At 45.4% G+C, this 26,673-nt stretch overlaps 1 protein-coding gene across 1 annotated transcript in view; it reads right to left on the bottom strand.

The window, feature by feature from the left end:
* Nucleotides 1-2,540: 2,540 nt before the first annotated feature.
* The window catches only part of LOC146036968 (regulator of G-protein signaling 8-like), a 41,333-nt gene continuing 17,200 nt past the window's right edge, over nucleotides 2,541-26,673 (bottom strand). The window contains exons 3-7 of the mRNA XM_083160795.1: nucleotides 18,863-18,921; nucleotides 18,135-18,203; nucleotides 14,836-14,897; nucleotides 10,896-11,062; nucleotides 2,541-4,255 (exon numbers count right to left, since the gene is read on the bottom strand). Coding sequence (XP_083016921.1) covers nucleotides 4,076-4,255; nucleotides 10,896-11,062; nucleotides 14,836-14,897; nucleotides 18,135-18,203; nucleotides 18,863-18,921 — 537 coding nt within the window. The 3' untranslated portion in view covers nucleotides 2,541-4,075. The remainder of the gene's footprint in view (nucleotides 4,256-10,895; nucleotides 11,063-14,835; nucleotides 14,898-18,134; nucleotides 18,204-18,862; nucleotides 18,922-26,673) is intronic.

The raw sequence follows: 26,673 nt of genomic DNA, 5'->3' as shown, positions 1-26,673 counted from the left end.
TAGCCATGTCGACCTATTTCAGGTGTCGACATAAGGTATGTCCTTCTTCAATTGTAGCCCAATGTATGTCGACCTTAATATAAGACACAAGTGAAAGGATAGTATTTTTGGGGTATGATATTGAAGACAAATCGTCCCTGCTAGAGTTTTTCTATTTGACCATGCTAAAACTGTTGCAGGGCATGCTGGGATGCGTAGTTTAACTACAGCTGGAGGGTCAAAGGTTCCCCCATCCCCACAGAGGTTGACGGTGGGTAATGTCAACAGGTGTTATCCTGTTTATTAGGTGAAATCTTGGCAGTCAATAGGTCGACAATAACAAAAGGTCAACATGCAGTTGGTTGAACTTGGCAAAAGGTTGACATGCCCTAGGTCGATGTTGATGAACGTTGACCCAAGCATCTGGTCAATGTGGCAGGGGTCGACAAATAAAAAGGTCAACATGAGTTTTTCCGTTTTTATTTATTTTTGGGACTATTTCATGCTTTGGACTCCATATCATGCCGACAGGTGTTGACATGGACATAAAAACCTGTAAATAAGTGACATCGACCTGGACACTATAGACCTCTCCATCTATACCCGCTACTATTCCCAATTGTAAAATGTAAAAAATACATGTGTAGACCATTGTCACGTGAACCCTTCGACCTTAAACACGGTTGACCGTTCAGGTCAACCGTTGACCCTTTGTACCTATCAACCTTAATGCATGTCCAGCATATGGTGTTAAATTATTGACCGGATAACGTATTGTTCCCCCATTCCAAAAATTTCCCTTTTAAGTTGGATTTTAACGAAACGTCTCTTATGTTTTTCATATTTATCTCCCAGCCTCCACAACGAAGTCTGGAGCACCCCTAAGCCTACTCCATACAGCCATAGAAGTGGCACGCCTCACCTTACTGCTGGTCCTCATCATACTCGTGGTCTTGTTACTTTGGAGATCCTGGTAAAGCGGACACAACTCAATAAGTTCGAACAGGAGAAAGCCTCTGACTCCTTGCAATTAATATGAAATACATACATTTATCTTTCTGCAGTCCTGATTTTTTGCAGGGAGTATGATCATGCCCAATACTGGGGGAATTTGGAAATAATTCAGGGCACAGTTCCATTTTTAATCCGTAAATAAATCCTAATATTGTATACGTCACTGTAAATTCAGAGCATCTCTACAATGGCACAGTTATGATTTTTTTTGACGTTCCAACTGAATCAGTCCCTTCCATGCACTCAACGCTAGTCATAAACTACTATAAAAACATATACAAACACAGATATTCATTATATAGGGGTTGTTGTCCCCCAAATAGCGTTTGTCAGGTGCTTTACTTTGAGCGATCATCTGTATAAGTCTAGTGTCAGTGAGTCTCCGAAAGACTGCCATCTGCAGGCAGAGCGTGAAACTACATCTCTTTCTCACATATGTACAAACACAGAAGGTAGCAGACTAGCTTTCGAAGCTTTTGCTTTGAGCGGGCTTACTAGTTCAATTATACCCTGTATTTGTGTGAAAACACAAAGGGGGGAATTCAATCTCCCGCAGCCATTCCTGACGGGGGAGATGGCTGTGGCGCCCTATTCAATGCAGTCTTCCCCAACAGCAATGAATAGCGGATCTCGGCAGAACGAGCCCGACTTCACAAGCAGTCGGGCTCATTCTGCTGAGAACATCCGGGAATTGACGAGCTCTCAGCCGCAGCTTGCCGATTCCCAGCCGCTTCCCACGGCCACGCCCCCTGGCAGGCGGGACATTGAATCCCGATTGCAAATTCTCAGTCAAGCAGACAGAGAGTGGCACAGGGTCACAGCTGTCGGGCCAACCCGACAGTCGTGACCCAACATTGACTACCCCCTAGAGAATCCAGAATGTTCCCGGACCTTTGCTTATTCGTGAAAAAAAGGGGGCTGATCAGGCAGGTTATTTCTTTGACTGCCGGCATTAGGGACAATAGAATAGCCCAAGGAGGGGCAATTATCTGAGGTTGATTACCACAGATAATTGAATGCCAGCCATAATGTCCTTAACTGTACAGTCTATGTTACCTAACAGCCCAGCCAATGGTCCCTACTTTAGTGATGGGTTGACTCGGACAGACCAACCGAAGGGGAGCACAAGAGTCATTGCACTAGGAATAGGTCATACATTGGTGAGGGAGGGACGTTCCCCCCCGCCCCTTTTTTCATACTTACCAAGTCTCCAGATGTCCACGGTGGCCTTGAGTATCTTCTTCAGTGGTCCCAGGAGTGCATTGCGTGAGTGGGCGGGCGCACTGCTGACATCACCGGTGCACTCGCGCAGTGCACTCTTGGGACCGCTGAAGACGATCCTGAAGGCCTCCGTGGGACAATCGGGGCACCACCAGGGGACCAGGTAAGTATTAAAAAACTAAAGTATTCCAAAAAACCGTAAGTATCCCTTATCCAACCAATCAGCTCTTGACATTTTTCAAGCACAGCCTGTAATATAACAGTCAGAGACATGATAGGCCAGTACTATTGGATTCTATAAGATGTACACAAGAGATGGACACCAGTGAATACTGCATATCTTTATTCAGTGCGTAGGACTAATTACAGATTTACTCATAAAAACATTTAGACTTCATAAACCAAAAACCACGTGTTTCCTGATTTTGTACTTATAACCACAAATAAATGATGTACAACACTCCACAGGTCTCAAGCAGGGAAGTCATGAGGGAATGATGCTCAGAAGCAGACTGTAACAGAAAAAAAATGTTCACAGGTCCTTCATCAAGGAACGGGTTTACTGGTGGAGCGTTGGATCCCTGCCAAGTAAGGGAATTCAAAATGGCCGACACTATTTAAAACATGATGACTACAGACAAGTATGAAGCGATGAGAGCTTTAACGTACACACACAAAATGAACGACATTTAGGAGGTGACAGCTATGTGGGCCATGTTTAATATGGCCGCTGAAACTGAGGCAGGAACATGCATAATGGAGAGGGGAATGGCTTCAGTGCATCAATATGGAGGCATTGGAGATGGCGGAGAAGGCGCAAAAGGCATTAACAGTGCAAAGAAAAAGGCGCAAGGCTTCGAAGGTTATCCATACTGTTAAGAACGGTGAAGACTTTTGGGGATAGGAGTGGCATATTCTGCCAACAGTTTTCCAAACTGCAGTCCCTTTCATAAACATACATATATATTTATCCGAGTTCAGAATAGCAGATGGCTCATGTGACATCATTGTTCAAAATGGCCGATTTCCATCAAGTGTGAGCAGAATACAGGGACAAATCGATGGCAACTGTGGAATATTTTCTAATTCAAAATTTCAACAGATTTTAGGCTGTTAAAGTGAAAGTCTTTATTTGTTTTTTTGCCAAATGCAGTTAAATTAAAACACAGTGACCAGATTGAGAATGGTCTACCATGGCATTTACCAAAATAGAGTAAAAACTATAGAACTGTTTGCAATCTGCCTAAAATCAATAAAAGATTTTAATTAAATAAATAGTCCTCAAAATGGCCATTGTTACGTTCTAAGACCTTCGTCTCTTGGTATCAGTGGCTCCATAAATTTAGACAAGCTGTCTGTAATGACCAAAAGTCTTTCAATGTCAGCCTATTCTTGCTTTTATCAAGCCAGACTTGGCAAATTAGAAATCTCTTGGTCCGGAAGAAATAGCAAATGGCTCTGTGTACATCCATTAGTGTTCAGATTAGCCACAACCAACAAGTGCTGACACGACAAACTCCCTCTTGAATTAAAAGATGCCATTGCTAACTTTCTGATTCAAAATGGCTACTGGCAAAAGCTCTACTGTTCCAAATGGCTTAGCCCCGCAGGCTACGGCTCGGAAGAAATTTGGTCCATCCTGGGTCAAAATGGGGCATTCTTTGAGAGAAACTTATTGATCAAAATGGCGACTCCTGACAGGCTTTGGCACATCTGACCTCCTTGATATGGATCATAAGTCCTTCAAAATGACCATTCAAAGTTGGTCCATTCAGCTTCCGGAAATTTGTCCGCATGGGCAAATGTGGTGGGACAGGCTGACTCCTTTGTATCCTCGATGTCATCATGCTATTTGTTTTCCTCAGCAGGCTCCGTTAGGTGGGTGGAGCAGGCTTTGGTACAGATCGGAGCGTAGGAATCTGGGGTAGGAGTCACGCTCCATCAAGCCATATATCCTACGTTGGGCCTCATCAAAGCTTGTGCGCGTAGGGAGTAGAAGGTTGTGTTCTGTAAGCTCTCTCGTGTTGGCATCCAAATTAACCTACAAAAAAGAAAGACTTATTATCATTGGGTACTAATCTATCTATCTATCTATCTATATAAAATAAATAGAACAGCTGGCACTCAACTCCTGGGGCTATGTCCCTCATGCCGGCTTACAGAAGGGGAAAAAATCTTAGGGACCACCTAGTGAAAACTGACATCACCAATATGGGTAAAAAACCAGTGAGCACATTTCTGGGTAAAACCAGAAAGGGATGTTTCCGCTGCCCAAAGTGCACATCGTGCAGTTTTATGCAAACTGGTTCGTTTGTATCCCACCCTTATTCGGGGAAGCATTTTCCAATGAATCATCATCTAACATGCCCAACTAAATATGTAGTGTACATTATTTTCTGTCCGTGCTCATTGGCCTATATTGGCAAGACTGAAAGGCAAGACTGAAAGGCAAGACTAAAAGGCAATTCAAGGAGCGCATGGTGCAACATCGCTCCACCATACGCACTGCCATCAGCAAAGGTAGAAGTGATCAGCCCCTTGCCTGTCACTACGCACATGCCCGACATCCCTTGTCCTCTGTCAAATATATGATCCTTGACCATGTACCGCCGCTGGAGAGAGGCGGTGACAGGGGGAAGAAACTTCTCCAACTTGAGACCCAATGGATCTTTAAACTGGCGACCCTTGCACCTAGAGGTCTCAATGAACAACTGGGACTTCATTCGTTCTTATAATTAAGCAGGATGCACAATTTGCTAAAGTTTACAATTTCTAAAATGTCTAAAAACCATTTAAATTATCAAAATGATCAGTTTATTATTACTATTGTTAAAAGGACTACAATTTCCCTAGCTGTTTTTGATAGGGTATTGTAGTATTATTGTGCCTTAATAGACATTGGTGGCTATATATGACGGGTGCAGACTCATACTTGCTGACTTTGAAACTGCCCTCTCCGGGTATATATATATATATATATATATATATATATATATATATATATATATATATATATATATATATATATATATATATATATATATAAAATCTCAAATCAGTTTTCTGCCTATAGTTTGGACTGTAAATACAATACAGAAGCATCACTTCTGTATGTGGCACCTAGTGCACTGAAAAGGGGCATGGACTCACTTGGAGCGGATGTGGCTTTGTCGGCCGATCCCCATTATTGACACTCCGAGGGTTCAGGAGATGCGGGTTTCCCCCAGTGTAGGCTGTAGTTCATGTAATGCTATTGTGCAACATAGCTCCTGCTATAAAGCAGTGGGCATAGAGTTAGATAATAGTGTGCCAAGCACAGCATGGCACCGTGCCCGAAGCATGGTGAGAGTAGCAAGTAGCCACCTCCTTCTTGCAAAACCACACCCTTTTCATGAGGCCACACCTCTTTTTCCAGCATGCACAGGGAGACTTTCCTGAAACTAAGGTTATTGGCAATTTCGATCAGTCCTATTTAAAAAAAATTCCTTTGTGTGTATATTTATAATAATAATAATAATAATAATAATATTATTATAGAAAAGATGATTTTCAGCAACCTCTATCTAGTTTATTTAGTTGAAAATGGATCTACAGCGATCATTTGAAAAATGAATGTCAAAAATTGCACCCCCTGAAACAATATCGATTTAAAAAAGATTTCCAAAAAAAAAAAATAATAATAATATCGATGAATACCCACCGGTACAATTATACCCAATGGTTGTTCTGATGTTTCTTAGCCGCAAACGGTGCGGGAAACTCTGAGCTGGATTGAACAGTGTATTGGAAAGGGGAACGCGCCAGGAGTATCGTCTGCATACTCTGACGACAGCAGTCTACACCTAGAACAGGATCTACTGACTTACACACCAGTATCATCTTTCTTTTTCTATCTCGCCAAATGTTCAATTAAAAATAGATCTCATTTTCTGACACACAAACATGTTTCGGAATCACTGGCCGTGGGCGGTGAGCCTTTTTATGGCCTAAGGAAGTGGTGTGACTAATGTCTGTCTGCCCGAAACGCGTGGGGGGCAGATCATCTGCCTACCAAATCCCAGACTTTATTACAATTTGTTTTTACAATTTTTTTTACCTACTTGAACAGTAAAAATGAATGAGTTTTAAAAATATACAAACTGCTATCAACATATGGAAGCTAATTTACATACCGAATTTAAGATAATGCAAACGATATTCGCTATATAATTACTTTTGTAGCCTGAAAGGCGTGTCCCACCACCAGACGCCCTCATTGGCTGGCAGGGACCCTTGCGTCTCTTTCTTTACATCCTTTCATTTGAAATCTCCCTCTGGGCTTATCAGCCAAAGCTTCCTATAAACCAGGCAGGATACGTACCTTATTTTGAGTGACATGCATTGGATCAACCACTGAGGTCGACAGGGCTTATGTCGACACAGCTGAGGTCGACGGGGTTGGAATGTCGACACAAGCATTAAGTCCACAATGGCAAGGTTGACAGTCAAAAGGTCGAAATGAGTTCATTTACTTCTTTTTGAGCCAACATGTACCGACAGGCGGTATTTGATGCCCTACCATCCACTATGGCAGGGCTGGGCAATTGCGGCCCTCCAGATGTTGAGGAACTACACATCCCAGGATGCTTTGCATTAGTTTTGCTATGTGGCCATGCTGAAACTGATGCAAGGCATGCTGGGATGTGTAGTTCCTTAACATCTGGAGGGCCGCAATTGCCCAGCCCTGCACTATGGCGTGGTGGGAAAATTAAATAGTGTGCCGAGCACAGCGAGGCACCGCGCCCGAAGCATGGCGGGCGTACCGAGCCAGGCGAGGGAACGTGGTACGTTTAGATGGTGTCGACATTCGGGACAAAAGTCAACCTTTGAACTGTCAACATTCCAACCCTGTCAATCTTAGCCATTCGACCTACAGTGACCCAGGTTGGGATAATTTGGTCTACAGCATTATGGTCGACAGTCATTATGGCGACATGGTTCTAGGTCAAAAGGTCATTAGTTCAACATTGTCTAGGTCGACAGTCAAAAGGTCGACATCCGGTTTTTCACTGTTTTTTTTTTACCTGAATGTCAACACAGTCGACATGGACACAGTTAAAAGTGCACTGCATCCCCTCGCATCACTCGCTATGCATCGGGCACGTGCTCTAGTGGATGGTAGGGCATGAAATACCGCCTGTCAGCACATGTTGGCTAAAAAAACAGTGAAAACTCCATGTCGACCTTTTGACTGTCGACCTACTGTAGACATTGTCGAACTAACGTCCTTTCGACCTAGAACCATGTTGACCTTTTCCCATGTCGACCTAATGGTGTAGACCTAATGACTGTCGACCATAATGCTGTAGACCAGGCATGTCCAACGTTGGCCCTCCAGATGTTGTGAAACCACACATCCCAGCATGCTTTGCCACAGTTTTGCTATTAGAGAATGCTAAAACTATTGCAAAGCATGCTGGGATGTGTAGTTTCAAAACATCTGGAGGGCCAACGTTGGACATGCCTGCTGTAGACCAAATGACTGCATCCCAGTGACCCATGCCTAATCAGGCGTATTTTATTTTATTTTGGGTCATAAATCACACAAGACCTGTGTCATACCACAACGAAACAACTCAACTTGATGATGTAATAGCGTTGCTGAAAAGCTCAGAGGTGAAAGTGCAGCAAACAAAAATCTGTAAGAGGACGGAGACAAAAGGATAAAACCCGGCTACTTCAAGACAGAAGTCTCATTTCCAACAAGTCCTAGTTACAATGCTTACGGCAAGGCTTTCAAATATTGATCATCTATTTTAATTAGCTCATTTCTTTAACGCCCTGTTTGCAATAGGCTGTGATTTAGCCTCATCCACCAGCGGGGGTTTTATCCAGCAGTGGGAGTGTCCGCGCCCTGGAGCGGTCGCATGTGACCTTGTGTTCCCACAGATGTCTATGTGATCTTCAGTACAGCATTATAAAACCGAGAACGGAGCAAATTCATTATAGATTTAGGACAGCAGAGATCAAAGTCTAATCCACGGCTGGAAGAGAGGTTACAAGAGTCCAGATATAGATAAAGCAATAAAAGAGAAGAGTTTTCTTCTTTAAAGCAGTTTTTACTCGACGCGGCGCGGCCTAAGGGAAAGGCAGGGATATTTCAGCTGCAAAGCCTGGGAAAAGGGCAGATCCGGGTGATTCATTTCACACCGACCGCTCGACAAAAGCGGCATAAAATAAACATTATTACTAAGCCGAAGACTCTTCTAAGAGCTCCTTTGTCATTGGAGAAGAATGCCCTTTAAAGGCGAGCGAGGAGATCTGTAGCCGGATTCTCTGCGACAGAGAACCGTCAACATTTACAGATTCAGACGTGGAAGGGTTCAGGCTGCGATAACATTCAATGCAGCGGAACTGCGCGGCGCTGTCTCAGCTCATTACGGGGATATTTATATCCTGTAACAGTAAATTCCTCTGTAATATCCTTCAGTCTGATAGAAGCCATGAAACACAATTAACTCGCTCACCCCGTAAAAAAAAAAAGTACATTATACAGGGGGGGGGGGGGGGGGGGGGGAAAGAGATGATCGGTTGCTCAAAGCATTTAATCAGCTTCTGTCATTTATCTAGCACAGTCTTTAAAATGGCAGTTAGGGGCCTATGTACTAAGCCTTGAAGAGAGATTAAAGCGCAACGGAATTTGGTGCGCTGTGTAAGAAGCGGTTAACAAATAAATAGAAGATACCAACTAATCAGCACCTAACTGTCATTTTTTGAAACACAGCCTGGTAGTAAGGTGCTGGTTGGATGGTACTTTGGGGCCGATTCACAGCTGTTTGCACAGGTCTGAATTTGTCCCCGATGGTGGTGGGGGGGGGGGGGGGGTTGCGCATGTGCATGTACACCCCCGCAACGGGCGCCTTCATCTGGGTCGGACACCCGGCGTTTCATGTGCGCTCGCAGGCGTGCCGCGGTCTGCTCGGATAACGTCACATGGTTGCTGGGTTGCTGTTCTCTGCGAACAGAGGAAAAATCATTCGATGGTAAGTAACCATCGATTGATTTCTCCTCTGTGTAGGTGAATGCTAGCGGATGTGTAAGATTACACCTGCTTGCAACATAGCGGGGGGATTCAGGCAGCGGGTGGGCGTGCGTTTGGCGGCATTATGCTAACCTGCTCACTAGACAGCAAATATATGATGCCTAGCGAACAGGTCTGAATCGGGCCCTTTATCTCTTGCCACAGGCTTAGTACATACACCCCTAAGAAACGGATGAGATGTTTAGGGTAACTTTTACCCATTCTATCTCCGAGGCTGGATACCATCGTACGAGTCTCGCCCATCGTACCTACTGCCACTTATGCCAACAAGGGACATCCAGCAATAAGGGGGGTCCCTTCCCCCACAATGACACTGTGAGCAGTCTGTGTGGGTAACCTGTCTGTCTCCTATCTCAGCAGTAGTATCAGGACGCAGGTAATACGGAAGCTTCTGCTGCACGCGATCGGGTGGTAATATGGAAACACTCATAGGAATGTACATGCTCCTTACAGGGGCACTTACACACCGCACAGGTCACCATGTCGCCCCACGCGACCCACATTCCCAAACATGCAGCTTTTACCGGTGACAGCAGCAAGGCAACGACACCCCCCAAAAAACACGTCGACCTTTTAACCTAAAATGGGTGTCGACCTAGTGCCTGTTGACTTTTAGCACCGTCACTGACCACTAGAGGTCACTCGACGGACCAAAACGACTCCTTTGTGTGCTAAAAGATGTCATAACAGAAAGTGAAAGCAATTTTTGCAGGGAAACTTATCGGTTTCAAACTTGCTGGGTATGGAGAGAGAGAGCTGTGCAGACAGAGATTGGAGGTAGGAGCAGATAGAGACTGGGGGTGGGATAGAGAGTTTGTGGGCTCAAAGTGAAAGTAAGAACTGCCACAACTCGAAGTGAAAGTAAAAACGGTCACAGCTCAAAGTGAAAGTAAAAACGGTCACAGCTCAAAGTGAAAGTACATTGCAGAAGCTGTCATTTTGACAGGCTTTCAACTAGTTTTTAATAAATAAATATAGATTATTTTTGTTTGCTTCCCACCCACCCTCTATGGGGGAAATTGTGTGATTCAGAACCATATAAGAAATGTATCAGAGAGGAGAAATGAACAAGTTTGGATCTGTTTACAATTTAAGTACATTCTGTAAAATGATTGGTGGAAGCCGATTGGTTGATGGGAGCAACCTCTGCACTCTTCAGATCTCCTGGTTTCTGAAGGATCAGGGAACTTATAGTACAGTAGGTAGGTCCTAAACACTAAATCATGAGGCACAAGACAGAGGGCCAGATATATGAAGCAGTGATAAGGGAGGAGAAGTGGCCCATGACAACCAATCAGCACTGAAGTAACATCTATAATTTGCATACTATAATATTATACAGAGCAGCTGATTGGTTGCCATGGCCCTCTACTTCTCTGGCCTCCTCCCTTATCACTGCACTAGCTCATCCTATATAATGAAATGCTAACACTGCTCCTCACCTCTTTGGGGGGAATTCAAGCATTGCTTATGCCGTTGGCCGCTAGATGGCGCCGAATGGAGCAATTCAATTGTTGCTCCATTTGAGGACACACAGCCTAACATTACTGTGATGTTGTTCCGTCATTGTCACAGGCTGGTAACTAGCACTACATATTACCTCTTTCGGGGACTGGAACGCGATGTAGTGCTGATAGATTTTGCGTGCTCGGCTGTGGAGGATAAAGTTGGGGTGCGTGTCTCGGTAATCTTCACAAGCCAACCAGAAATCAAGGTTCTCATCACTGAACTCTGACTGGAGGAACATCCGAAAAACAGCCCGCCCATCTGCAAGGCAAGAAATAGAGCGAAGAGTGCACTATGGTGAGAACCTGGGTAGGAACAAAACACAATGGGGCAGATGGATTACGGCTGGTGCAGAGATAAGGTAGAAGGGGATAACGCACCAGCCAATTAGCTGTTTGAAAAGGGACAGAAGTTGATTGGCTGCTGCTTTATCACCTTCCACTTTATCTCTTCACTAGGCCTAATACATCATCTGCCCCATTGTGAGCAACATATGACATTTCAATGAAAATATGGTAAAAACACTCAACCTTACAGTTCATTTATTCTTAGCGATCTACAGTAATAGAACAGTTCTCAGCTTGTGAAACTGAGAACAATGGATGGTCTAGACATGATTAATCTAAAACAGAGAACTGCCTTGGCTTCCTGATTTGGTCATTATGGTGCTTTACCCTAATGAGATTCCAAGATCTCAGAATAACACTATGCCTGAATGAACTGGTACAATCATATTTATTTTATTTATTTATTAACAGTTTCTTATATAGCGCACACAGATTCCGCAGCGCTTTACAGAGCATAGTTATAATCAAAAACACATAACAAATTACGGTACTCTTTACCTAGAACGGCGCCCATCGCGGTGATCGCGACATCGCGGGCAGTACACAAACGGCCGCGACGCGATGCCCGCGATCACCGCGACCTTCCCATAGGGAACAATGCCAAAAAGCCAGATCGACCGCGACTCCGCATCCAATGCCTCAATGCCCGCGACCCTCACACAGGAATCAATGTCAAATGGGCCACAGAGCCCAAATAGGCAGAATCAACCCCCAAATGTCCCCCCAATTCCCGCACGCCACCCCACGATCCACGCGAACCCGAAGCGCGGCGAGCGCATAAGATGGGGTCTTCGTGATCTGGGAAAAGAGACTCCTGGGAAAAGGACTTCTGTAAGTCGGGGCAACTGATACTGCTTTCAGACCACAAATGCCGTGTCGCACACGGGATTAGGACACGGGTCCCAACAGAGTGACACAGCATATGCGGTCTGAAAGCACCGACACGGCAATATGCCATGTCGGTGACATCACATGGGGCGGAGGCGCGTCATCGGGGGCTTGGGAGGAGGCAGTACTTGGAGATGACAGTGCTCCTCCATACTGTGAACGGGACACGGGTCGCTCGACCCAGGCACCCGTTCACAATGCACTTGACACGGGTCAGAGCCATGTACAACCCTGGTCATTACCAGGGTTGAACTCCTGTGTTGCTTGACCTGTGGTGGCCCTTTCAGACCGCACCTTGACCCATGTTGGGGCCGCAAGAACATGGCAATAACCAGTGGCGTAACTATAGTCCCGCAGCCCCCGCGGTGGCGGGGAGGCGCTAGGCAGGTGTGGGCGCCTGGGGGGTCTGCGGGACTATAGTTGCCACCTGGTCCCGGCTCCCGACTCCTGCCCTCCCCCTCCTTACCCCATTGCCGCTGCCTCTAACCCGACACGCAGATCTGTGTCGGGTGACGGGCGGTCTCTGGCTCCGGCTGCAGTGCTAATATAATAAGAGACACTCGGAAAATGGCTGCCCCCATAATGCTGTATGGGGGCAGCCATTTTCCGAGTGTCTGTTATTATATGAGCACTGCAGCCGGAGCCGGGGACCGCCCGTCACCCGACACAGATCTGCGTGTCGGGTTAGAGGCAGAAGCGCCGACGGCAATGGGGACGGGTAAGGAGGGGGTTAATATTTCGGGGGGGGGGGGGGCGAAAAAAAAGTAGTTACGCCTCTGGCAATAACCCGGGTCTAGAGTGTGGTCTGAAAGCGAACAACTTTGGGAAATGTCCACTATAAGGGGGCCTTTAATATTAAAATATTAAAGAGTGGAGCAATTTAAAAAAAAAAAAAAAAAAAAAAGATAAAAACAAACAGAAGTGGATGTATCCAGGGTATAGATTAAAGGGATAGACAGTGTCTAGTTCGACAGACAATAGTCAACTTGCATAAGGTTGACACAATCAAGAGATCAACCAATAAAGGCTGAACCGTGAAAAAGTCAACATGAGTTTTTTCCCATTTTTTGGAGTCATTGTCGACACCTGATGCGCCACACTTTACCATTGCCAACCAGCAGTGGTTTCGTTTGATCAGTAGCAATAGGTCGATCACTGTTGGTCAACACATGAAAAAAGGTTGACATGCCAATGGTTGTCACGTGAAAAGGTCGACATGAGTTTTTCACAATTTCTTTTCCTACCACTAGTGAGAATGGTAAAGTAGTGGAAGTGGTGGGCGGCAACATGCCCGAAGCATGGCGTCGACACAGACAAAAAGTGAAAATAATAATAATAATAATGTGTCGATCCTTTGTCAATGTCTTTTTTATGTGTCGACCTTTTCACCATCGACCTAATGACTGTCGACATAAACAATGTCTATCTTTCAATTCACACCCCTCGGGAAGATGCATAACTATTGCACAAAAGAACATGGCTTGTTGGGACTTGCAGTACTACCATCAGCGCAGCTCTGCTCTAGATGGTGCAGCCAAGAAATGTTCATTTAAATCCCTGATAAAGGCCTCAGTGACAACAAGTTAATTAGAGGACGGATCAGATCAGATACTCAGCAATGAGTCAGTGGATGATACAGACTGACAGAACGATCATCCCCCAGCACAAGACAGAGCTGACTCCAATCTACATCAATATTTGCTTCAGGATAATTGAAGACATACGGAGATAGAAGATAACAGGAAGGAATGAAGGGAAAAGGAATAAACAAGCAATTACAATAAGGTACAAGGATCAGGAGGATAGGCAATAAAGGAAGGAACAGAATACATACTGTAGGCCTCGTACACACGGGCATTCATATTAAGCATTTAATGAGTGATCTTAAATCTAAATAAAATATTGCCATTTATTATACCGTGAATGAGATTTACACAAACATTTTGGAAAACTGGATGCGTCCGCATTCGCCTAGCCTCCATTCATCAAGCAGCGCGAGACACCCGGCACGGGGGAGGCGACAGATCCTGGGCGACTCGGTTTGCGCTAAGCTAAGATTAATGTGATATCATGCAACACTTTTATAACGGTGCGCGAACAAGTCTGTATATGAAGCTTAGCATTGAAAACAGCCGCGGCTACTGCATGATATCACTTCTTCTAATGGTTCAGACTTATTCACACACAGATATACAAGCCTCGCATATCAAATTAATCAGTGTAATCCATTGGCGGATCCAGAGGGGGGGCTCTGAAGACAGTTCAAAAGTCAAAGAGGGGAGTCACACCAAATGTCATTCCAAACTGGCTTATTGGCAATTGGTGTGGCTTTGTGGATTCGAAAAACGAGGTTCGGCGCAAGTTGAATAACACGAGATTTGGCGCGGCAAAACAGGCCGTTTGCCGCGATTGCAGCAGTAATGTAATGGATCAAACCGTTCTGCTAGGTGAGCAAATATATTTCTATATTTTCTGAGCAGGGTAAATAGTGGCCGCTTTTGCATGGACAGAAATATGGGAAAACTTTAACACTGTAGTTTAGATTTTACTTTGAACACCACCTCCCCAAATCTAATGCTCTCTGCACATGTTAAATATGGTTTGTTTACTTCCATATTAGAATCAGGCCGTAGTACACTATGGTTCGGCGATGAAGCGAAACGCGTTACTAACCTGCCTTTATGGCACTGCTGTAGCAAGGACACGCTCGTCTACACCTATAATGAGCATTGTTTTCCCCGTATGTACGAGGCCTCAGAGCAACAAACCAATAAAAATAAAAAAGTTATTTTTACTCACATGCGTGAGATAGGAGATGATCAAAAGACTGTCCCCAGCTCTCAACTTCATCTACACTTGGCCTGTGATTGAGAGATGCATGATGGGAGGGCAAAAAAAAGACATGATAAGAGGATATTAAAACATTAATATATCACATTAGCGAAGTGCAGTAGATTACAGGTTATGAGCAGAGTTTACACAAGGGGCCTGCACAACCTATACTGTAAATTATAGAAATACAGGTTGAGTCTCCCATGTTCTTGGGACCAGAAGTATATCGGACGTAAGTGGTGAGAGGTAACAGTCCTCGGTGCAGAGTGCCGGCTGAACTTAGTCTTTATTTTAAAGCGGCAATCATTTCAAGGCATGGTTTCACCCCTTAAATGATTGCCGCTTTAAAAAAAATGTTGGGTATTTGCATACCATAAGGCAGGATCCGCCACTTTATGCATGCAAATCGGCATTTATTAACGCCATATGCACAAAGATTAAGCAAAGGACAGCTTGTCTGTTATTAGCGGTCCTTTACGATAATAGGACTTTTGGGTTTATGTCCTGGAGTCCTGTCTATGCATGGATCTAGTGACAGCAGGCCATGGAGGGGGGGGGGGGATTTTGACTGAACCCCTCTTAGTAGGGAAACGCAAAATATCTTTAGATGTAGAAGCCCATCACAGAGTTCCACAGAACCCCTGGTACACGTCATGAGGCTCCCATGTAGTGGATGTTTTGCGAGCGCTTGGTAGAGATCACTCAGCTGACACCTGGATACGGCCATTTTACAGTGAGAGAGACCCTGGCCTGGTCTGCAGTAAGAGTTGAGTCCGGTCCAATTGGGTGAAGTGTCAAAAAACAGACATTTCACAAAGTCAATGTAATAGCTTCTGGGCTGTTTCACACAGTACGGTTCCTGCCGCACGGTGAAATCCCGTACGGTCAGGGAGCCGCGCCGCACTCAGAATTTTATAATGGCAGGGATGGCCACAGCCCGGCAGCCGTCCCTTCCAGTGGGGGGATCCGGCTGCAGCCGTGCGGCCGGGCCGTGGCCGTCCCGTGTGAATGGACACAATAGTGTCCATTCACAACTGCTGAGTGCGGCACGGCTCCCTGGCCGTGCGGGATTTCACCGTGCGGCAGGAACCGTACTGTGTGAAACAGCCCTCTGAGTTCACTTGAAGTCGAAAACTTTCAGTTTTGAGCGGCCGTTAAAAAGTTGGATCCAGATGCTTTGCCCATGTTAAATATTCCAAATAATGTTACATTGTTTGGCTGGGAAACACTGTAGCAATTTTTTTTGCAGATCCAGTCCCAGTTACATACAGTATATAGGCATGCTGTATGTAACTTTAATCAGCAAAAGCTGCTTGTGCGTCTAGATCAGGCTTGTCCAAACTGTGGCCCTCCAGCTGTTGTGAAACTACAAATTCCAGCACACTTTGCCATAGTTTAATAGCAAAACTGGGGCAAGGCATGATGGTACTTGTAGTTTCATAACAGCTGGAGGGCCATAGTTTGGACATGCCTGGTCTAGATGCATTTAAACAGAAAAAAATATATGAAAAAACAGTACATGACCTATTTGAACAAATCAAAGTATATTTAGCATTTTTAAAGGTTAGAATTTTTTTTTTTTTACATTTTATTACAAATGTGCTCTAATTTTCTACGTGTAAGTGAATTTACACATTGGCCATTATGGGTGGTATGCAATCCCAGATCACGTCTGTCAGTCTCTTCCAACAGCCGTGATCCTGGCCCGTTTTGCCAGTCAGCAAATTGGCCGATCGGCGAAAAGGGGGCGTGTCGGCGTAAACGACGGCAGATTGTCAATATACGGCCGGGATTGCGACAATCCACGGCCGTTATCGACAGAATGGGCCCGACCATTTTAAAGTTGGGCTCATTCTGCCGTGATCCCGAAATAGAGGTGGAGGATTGCATACCCCCATAAAACTCACCAAAACAAACCAGCTCTAATGATGTCTGACGCTATAGAGCTGTTTGGTGTGAGACTCGCTAACTCCGCTCCCTAAACTTCCTTGCCTGCAATGGTTATACTATGTCCATCGCATTGCGGTTAATCTGATGCAGGCTTCCTACAGGTAGTCTAAATACCATGAGAAGTTGCATCTGATTTGCAAATGCTGCATAAAAGGGATTGGGATAATTGGGTCTCTAGTTCGAAAGGTCATTAGTTCGACAAGGTCTAGGTCGACAGTCAAAGGGTCAACATGGGGTTTTGCACTGTTTTTTACCTGAATGTCAACACAGTCAACATGGACACAGTTTAAAGTGCACCGCATCGCTCGCTATACGTCGGGCGCGGTGCCTCGCTACGCTCGGCACACTATTTTATTCTCCCGCCACGCCCTAGTGGATGGTAGGGCATGAAATACCGCCTGTCGGCACATGTCGGCTCAAAAAACAGTGAAAAACCCCATGTCAACCTAGACACTGTCGAACTAATGACCTGTCGAACTAATGACCTTTCGACCTAGAACCATGTCGACCTTTTCCCTTGTCGACCGAATGACTGTCGACCATCATGCTGTAGACCAAATGACTGCAATCCCCATAAAAGTCACACCCTAACATTGCAGGAGTTCCGGAAGTAAGTCGTACATTCTAGCCTCTGACCTTAGCCAGCGATCTGTCACTGCCCATGTTCTCAAAAGATAGAACACGGGCGATGAGTAGATTTATACAGCAGGCAGTATAAATCTAGTCAGGCGATAGCGACACGTGGGACTGCGGACTGCCGGGGGGGCCAAACACACAGCTGGATTAGAAATTAGGCTGTAATCGCCCAGTGCGTTTGCCCCATTTGAACGTCTATTCAGAGCCAATAAAGCGTCTCTCGTTCAGGGCGGACAAGCATTGTGGTCTACAAAGCACAGAACACACTGTGATCCTACAGGCACCGATCTGTACAGTGAAGCACAATGCCCTGAGTGACTGTGGGCCTACTGCAAACTGCTTACTAAATCCCATTAATAGAAGTTGTCAGATTATGAATAAAAATCAATAAGAACACTAATGCATTTTGCTGGCTGGAGGCGGCAGCGCCTCTGATTGCCCCATGTGCGCAGTGAAGTAATAATTTGGGCAGCAGGCACATCGGCATCAGCAAGTCCGCAGTGCCCCCCCCCGATACCCCGCTTATTGTTGCTGTCCCTGTGCACAAGTATAATTGGTGGTTTATCAATCTTAATTCAGTCAGAAGTCAGCTGTCCTGTTGCATGCATATTTTCTGGCATCATTGGTAACAAACTATAAAAAGAAAAGCAAACAGTGGTATATTGTGTGGAGAGAATTACCGTGCAATGTGTGATGACTGAGACGGCCACAGGCGGAACAGGCCGAGATGACTCCTTTTGTGCTTCTGTCTGAGATAGAGAAAGGGGATGTCACACAGTCATATGTACAGTTCACAGAGCGAGACGCGTGGGGTAAGGAGAGTCTGCTAGGGGTGGACATCGGTGCAGTTGCCATCAATGGCGATACTGCAACCAGCCATCGATGGTAACAAACTATGTGATGGATGACCATCAATAGTTTTAGCTATCGGTGGTCATCCATTTTCTGTGACTGACTGGCCCGTGGGTGAATCAGAACATGGGGGTTGGGCTTTGGGGGCGGATTTATGCTCTGTGTTCCGGCACCTTCAGAAAAAAAACACACAACAACGGCTCTGCTGTGCCATCGATGGAGGGAATCTATCTGGCAAAAGTTTTTGACATCGGCCATAAACCATCGATGGTCGCTGGCCATCCCTAGAGGGTGCGCGAGAGGAGGAAAGCATAGCTGGGCTAATTTAGAAGCAGATCCAGAATTTTCTATGACAGGGGTGGGTGGGCAACCTGTGGCACTCCAGCTACTGTGGAACTATGCCCTGGCACAGGTTTGCTGATAGGACATGTGACCTGGGCATGCTGGGAGGTGTAGTTCCACAGGCTGCTTATCCCTATTCTATGGCAAAGTGGTGTGGCCGACAACTGAGCGTGCACCTACACCTTTTATGTATATCACCAATAGCGATACTCACCCCTTCTTTTTGTGCCTGGACACAGAGCCGATATCTGTCTCTACACTGGAGCCCAGTGGCTGAAAAAGAGGAAGCAGATAATAAAGGGTAAATGTCAAAGCAGAATGATGTCCATGTTGAGAACTTGCCTCCCCAGGTTGGTTGCTATGGGTAACCGCAACACTTTTTTTTTTAGTTAGTGTTAAACAGAACATTATAGTAGCCACACCATAAAAAGGACACAAGTAAGAATTACATTTCAGTACAGCTAGTATACGGATAGGAACATCATCGATAGCTACGGCAAGACTGAGAGCTGGCGAGGGCGCTGAGCGGCTACAAGCGGGCGCAACGCCGGAACACGGCCAGTGTGTGGGCGAGGACTGTAAGTGAGGTGCAGGAAAAGGAGGGCTGAGAGAACCGGAGGGAGGAAGGCCCTGGTCCTAGGAGCTGACAATTTTGATTATTATGTGCATGATATGCTCCAAAAGACACCTGTTTATCAGGGCGGTACCTGCACATATTAAATATCCCCGATATAGTGTGGGACGCATTAGAACTTCATTTAACATTTACCTTCTTAACACTTACTTTTGGTACAATAATCAATGGGATCAGCTCCAGCTACAAAAATGAAGGTACTTGTGTAGTTTTACGGCGGCAGCTGGCCACCCGCTCCTTCCGGTCCGCGTCCCACTGCGCTCGCCACACTTTGTAAAATGAGCTCCACGCGATGTGTATAGTTCATACCCCCACTACCCACGTCGTCGTGGAGTTGATTTTATAAAGTCTGGCAAGCCCCGCGAGGGGACACGGACCGGGAAGGAGCTGGCGGCAAGCTGCCACCATGAAACTGCGCGAGTACCAACATTATAATCATTTTGTTAAAATCCAGAGAAGCCCAGTGTCCTGCAGGAAGAACGAGGACACCTCTCTCAAATGAGTTAAATTGCAAAGCCAGCTCTTCGGATGGAGAATCCGGTGACGCGCTTCGCTCTAGAACTGTAAACACATGAATGTTTTGGAATGCAAGCTTCCGTGGTTGACCCTAATATGTCCTATTTTAAGGCACGATTAATTATTTCCTCATTCTTGTTTATGAATATTTAAATAAGCACAATCAACGTTTGACAGAGTGGTGGACAAACCGTGGGTATACGGCTGCTAGGTCGACATGCACTGGGTGTCGACCTTAATACTGTTGAAGGTCAGTCAACATATTTTTTTTTGAGCCGACAGGTGGTATTTCATGCACTACCGTCCACTAGGGCATGGGGGGAGAATAGAATAGTGTAGTGAGCGCAGCGAGGCACCGTCTCTTTTTCGGTGTCCATGGCGACATTCGGGACCAAAAAAAAAAAAAAACCATGAAAAAAACGGCATCATGATTGACTTTTAGATTCCAACATCATTTGTTTGCCCCCTAGCCAGATGTCGGCATCGGGATTCGTTAAGGGCCACGCACGTCGTTAATGATATTGACATTACACACTGGCCGATATATACTATATAGATCAATATAGTTTGTATCATTGACGATATATCTCCCAGTGTGTACCCAGCTAAGGTTGTTGGTGTAAAACTGTAAGCCAATAAATGACACACGCTGCAGGTAACAGACAGGCAGTAAATTGAGATGAACCTAAGGAATAGTCTTAGGCTTATATAAATGACAATGGTTTCGCATGATCTGCCCAGAGAAAGCCGCCAGACCACATTCCACGCCGTCATACTGGGTTCTGGGTGTACCGTACACACCTAGCAGCCATAGGAGCGGCGTTTATGAACTGTACAGGTGCCAAGGGCTATATATTTTCCTGCACCATTGTTCAGAGATTAGTAGGGATTCTCATGACAGCTAGAATTCTGTGCAGGACACTTATACACACAGTTATGATAAGTGAAGACACCGCAGGCCCATTTATGAGGCCACGATAATATTTATCGCAGATACCTCCCACGCTGGCGTCAGCATTCCAGCACACTGCTGCCCTCATACAGCGTAAGGTGACATGGTAGCTGTTCTTTAAATACGGACATGCGATGAAGCAGAGGGATCTTTTCGGATCCCTCTTCACAATGGCTGGAGCTATACCGTTAAACCTTTTGGATTTGAGCAAAGGAGACTTGGAGGCAGACAGAGGTTTAGGATCGTTGCCACGGTAATAACCGCCTGCCATTCCAGAGACAAAGGGATAGATTTATTAAGAATCTAAAACTGAAATGGGGAGGCGTTGCCAATGGCAACCAATCAAACCATGCAAATTGGCGTTTACTAATGCTGTATGCATGAAGCAAAGGACAGCTCTCCCGGTAACAGCCTACTGTGCAATGACAGGACTGTCAGGTTTATGATCCGGGGTCCTATCTACGGAGCATGGTCCGCAGGGGGGTGCTGGGAGAATACAGACACTGGCACCCCGATAGAGGGAATCCCGACAGGGGTCTAGTAAGTACAGTTACTTCTCAAATGGGTAAAACCATGCTGCACTGCAGGTGGGGCAGACGTAACGTGCTGAGAGAGTTATTGTGGGGTGAGTTATTGTGTTTCTGTGCAGAGTAAATACTGGCTGCTTTATTTTAACAATGCTATTTATATTTCAGTTTGAACACCTCACCCAAATATAACTCTCTGCACGTGTTACATCTGCCCCACCTGCAGTGCAACATTGAACTGCCACTTGAGAAAGATTTTGCTTTTGCAAAACAACTCTGAATCAGGCCCATCGTGCATAGGTAGGAAAATGCCTTCATTGTCTAATGTGTACGCAGCTTAAATCTCTCTGCACATGTTGCCTCTGCCCCACCTGCAGTGCAGCGCAGTTTTGCCCAGGAGCACAAATACTTGCTTTGTTTTGCTTGATTTCCTAATCAGAATCAGGCCTAGTGTGAATGAAAACAAACACAGAACTGTCTGCATAGGTGCGTCCTCTAATCCCCTAGCGATCCACATGTGATAAAACCCATCATCGTAATCCGCGTTTGGTCACGGAGCATGCAGTCTAATTACAACTGATCTGTAACCTGTGCAGCGCTTTGGGACCGCTGCAGGCTGTCAGCGGATGCACACTTCTGTTCTATTGGTGGAATCCAACTGAAATCGCACAAGCCCGGAACCAATGCATATCCTCGTCAGTTTAAAATAGACATCGCAGAGGAGGAGTCTTTAAAACACTGCAGAGCTTTGATCCTGGTGCAGCGCACCCGCCCTATAGGGACTTCTGCCCACCGGAATCTGCCGAGGCAGTACCGCTCCTGGCCACTGGTAGGGCGCCACCGGACATGATTTCCTCATGTTGATAACAATGGCTGGCTCTACCTAACGGAATGTGGATGTGCCCAGATGTCGGCTACAGAAGTGTTGCAGCGGTATGCAATGCGTGCTGTACAGGGCCTGGCAAACACAGGGTTAAGCATCAGGGGTCATGGGAAAGCAGCTGTGTTATAAAGGCCTCTGCTTGGTGGGAGGCGACAGGAAATGCTGGGCCACATTTTTCAGACCCCCAAACATCCTTCTCCTATTATACAACCCTATGTCTCTACACATCGCCTGCCATCTGTACCTTCTGACTTGACCCGCTGCCCCTGTGCCCAGGTCCGCCCCAACGTGCCAACCTAATGCTCTATAATAAAATTTGGACCGAGGCATAGAAAAAAAAAAAAGGTTTTGCAATTTCCCCCGTTCCTCCCTGTTACATCACTGCACCGCACACAGTGACAACAGACGCTTTGTGAGGTAGCTCATATATAACCTATCAATTTGCACGGTGCCTCATGCCTCAGTCACGTCACCAGCCCCAAGGCTGCAACACTGAAGCAGATGCAGCATTCAATGAACACATATTTAAGGAGCGCAGAGAGGCGGACCATAGATTAATTAGCGCTGTTTGTTAGATACTGAAATGAGGACATAACCCTTTAGTGAGCGCTAAAGGAGGTATGACATGTAACTGATTGCCGCTTAAAAAAAAAAATCGGACGGCATCTCGCAGCCCCGGCAAACGGGTATGGATCATTAGGTCACCAGCAAGACAAGTATTTGGTCGACACAATTAGGTTGACATGACTTAAGGTCGACATGGAGGAAATTACCACTAGTTACACTCAGCACACTATATTATTTATGTCGACCTACAGTAATGCTTGTCGACTTACTTGCTGGTGACCCAATGACCGTATCCCCGGGGGTATAGTGTTATTTGCAAAAAATCCTTTAAAAAAACCATGTCGACCTTTTATATGTGTCGACATATGGCCTGTTGACTTAAGGGTGTCAATCCATTGTATGTCGACCGAATACAGGTCACCCCAACGACCTTATCCAGTCATTTTTTCATAGGCTGCGCTAGAAAACTGACAGTTAAAAGCTGATTGCTTGACACTTTGGGGTCTATGTACTAACCCCTACAGAGAAATAAAGTGTGCAGTGTTTTAAAATGGCAGTTGGGAGCTGTTTGGTTTCACACTTCGGAGTGTATTTACTAAGCTTTGGAGGAAGAGAATGTGGAGAGTAATAAAACTACTACCCAACCAGCTTCTATTTTTTTCAAACATAGCCTTAAAACTGACAGTTAAGAGCCGATTGGCCGGTCATGCATTTTATCTCTTCTCCATGACATCTACCCAGTGTTTCTACGATGACTGTTAGGAGCTGATCAGCTGGTCGTTTATCCCCGCCCACTTTACCTTTTTCCAAGGCTTAGTACATAGACCCCGTTATCTCCCCCAAGATTTCATAACTCTCTCCAAAAGTCAGGGTCGTCTCCTCGTCCGTAGCGTCCTCCAATGGTTAATAATGGAATACAGGATATGGCAAGATACACATACACCCGATCTATACACAGTGACACACAATGCTGCATCTAATTGCTGATGTCATGTAAAGACTTTTACTTTTGGACAGTATGTACGGGGCTCCATGCCCACTTTCCCACCCACCAGTTACCATGGCAACAGATGCAGTGTCTGTAAAGATGGCCACAGCCAGATATGAGGGCGCTGCTGGTGCCAGGATCTGGCTCATTACATGAAATGTGACTGTACACAACACATGGATCTTGGGGCTGTTATGTTCTGCAATTTGTGATCATTAGTGAACTGAATGCTTAAACATCGGAGCAGCACATCGGAGGCCACCGCGATGAGGAGGCTGCTCTGTTACATGGGGCACGGTAGGAACAGGCTGCAACGCTGCAGAGAATTGCACAGAACTGGTAATGCAACGCAAACGGCGGAGTCACACAGAGTGAAATGTCAGCTTCCATAGCCTGTCATTTATTCCCAATGAGTCTATTGATAGAGACCAGATAAAATCCATATTTGGTGTGACCGCCCTTTCCCTTTAAAGCAGCATCAATTCTTCTAGGTACAAAGTCAGGGATTTCGTAGGTTTACAGTCAGGTTTAAGATTAACCAATCATACCAAACAGGTGATAACGATAATTTCATATGTAGGTTGAAACACAGTCATTAACTGAAACAGAAACAGCAGTGTAGGATGCTTAAAATTGGGTGAGGAACAGCCAAATTCTGTAACAAATGTGCTACAAAAGGTGAAGTTGTGGAAGACTGTTTCAGGTCATACACCTAGCATACCTTCCAACATGACCCGTTGCTGGAGGGACAACATGCTCTGTTCCTGGACTTTCTTGCCAGTGGCAGTTGTAGATGTGGGACTACAGCACAGTCCAAAATTCAAATAGGGAAGCCGGCACCAACTTCTACCCTATACTCTGCCAAACATTACAGTCCAGGACTCACTGGCAGTTGGTGAAGGCTCCTGTATTTGAACTTTGGACTGGAATGGGTCATGTTATTAAGTATACCATAGCAAGACTGAGCCCAGAACAGATACAAGGTAGTTATACCCAAAATTAGTGTACTGCATTCCCCGCATTCCATCTGTGTACATTGCTGTATACTCCTGTATTACAGCTACTCCCTATTCCATCTCTGTACATTGCTGTATACTTCTATATTACAGCTATTCCCTATTCCATCTGTGTACATTGCTGTATATTCCTTTATTACAACTACTCCCTATTCCATCTGAGTATATTGCTGTATACTCCTGTATTACAGCTACTCCCTATTCCATCTGAGTACACTGCTGTATACTCCTGTATTACAGCTACTCCCTATTCCATCTGTGTACAGTGCAGTATACTGCACTCCTGTATCACAGCTACTCCCTATTCCATCTGTGTACATTGCTGTATACTCCTGTATTAGTTACTCCCTATTCCATTTGTGCATATTGTGATATGCTCCTTTATTACAGATATTCCATCTGTGTACATAGCATTCTCCCGTATTACAGCTATTCCCTATTCCATCTGTGTACATAGCAGCATTCTCCTGTATTACAGCTATTCCATCTGAGTACATTGCTGTATACTTCTGTATTACAGCAACTCCCTATTCCATCTGTGTACATTGCTGTATACTCCTGTTTTACAGCTACTCCCTATTCCATCTGTGTACATTGCTGTATACTTCTGTATTACAGCTACTCCCTATTCCATCTGTGTACATTGCTGTATACTCCTGTTTTACAGCTACTCCCTATTCCATCTGTGTACATTGCTGTATACTTCTGTATTACAGCTACTCCCTATTCCATCTGTGTACATTGCTGTATACTCCTGTTTTACAGCTACTCCCTATTCCATCTGAGTACATTGCTGTATACTCCTGTATTACAGCTATTCCCTATTCCATCTGTGTACATAGCAACATACTCCTGTATTTCAGCTATTCCCTATTCCATCTGTTTACATTGTGATATGAAGTCATAGACAACAACACTAAAGCTGGCCATACACTTGTTCCAATTTTGCCCGATTTAATCGGATTTCGATTTAATCGGATGAAAACTGCCAAATCAGATGTTTAAGCTCCGTTCCGATGCGCAGTCCAGTGCGCATCAGATCGGCGACCCTAGATCGCTAGTGCGGCACTAAGGATATATCGGACCCGGAGCCTTGACGACTGGGATCGCATGTGATAGATTACGTGTAAAAGGACTGCATGCGATATGTAGCATACATACCTGCCGGAAGCTACCGGGCAGCTCAAAGGGGTTGCCTGCAACTTCTCCCCACGGTAGCAGTCACGGCATCATCCTATTGCTCAATCAATGCCCCTGTACCCCGAGTCTTTGGTGGCCCTGTCCTGTATAACCCCCTTTCTGGATTTCATTCTAACATCTCCCTGACCCCCCCCCCCCCCCCCACCCCCTCATCCTTATCCTGTAATGCAAAACAATCTCTGGATTGTGGTCTAACTGCATAATGTGCCGCCAACACCGCACCCATCCCGACCACGGGCACGGAACAGTCTGCTGTGGTTTAAGGAACCGAATCTGTTATTTTAGTAGCCCTTTCCTTGTCTAAAAATACACCTTCAGCAGCAGTGTCATATAGATACGCACACATGGATATAGCCTGCATCGCTATATACATAGACCTGCAATACACACTGTCTGCCAAAACCATCAATACATACTGGGGGAGATTTATCAAAGATTGGAGAGAGATAAAGTATCAGCCATTCAGCAGCTAGTTGGCATTTTTTATCAGGGGTACATGTATGAAGCAGTGATAAGGGAGAAGTGATAAAGTGCCTGGTACTTTATCACTGGCCAATCAGCTTCTGACTGTTAAGTTACAGTCTGGGTTTGAAAAGCAACAGTCAGGAGCAGATTGGCTGGTGATAAAGTACCAGGCACTTTATCACTTCTCCATACATCTACCCCACAGCCTGTGTCATGACAGCTATAAGCCGATTGTTTGGTACTTTGGGGCAGATTTATTAAGCTCGGTGAAGTGATA

The sequence above is a fragment of the Crinia signifera genome, chromosome 9, assembly GCF_055691185.1.
Source record: "Crinia signifera chromosome 9, ASM5569118v1, whole genome shotgun sequence".
NCBI lineage: Eukaryota > Metazoa > Chordata > Amphibia > Anura > Myobatrachidae > Crinia > Crinia signifera.
Note: the sequence above shows the minus strand (reverse complement) of the source record. Positions and strands in the feature narration are given on the sequence as shown.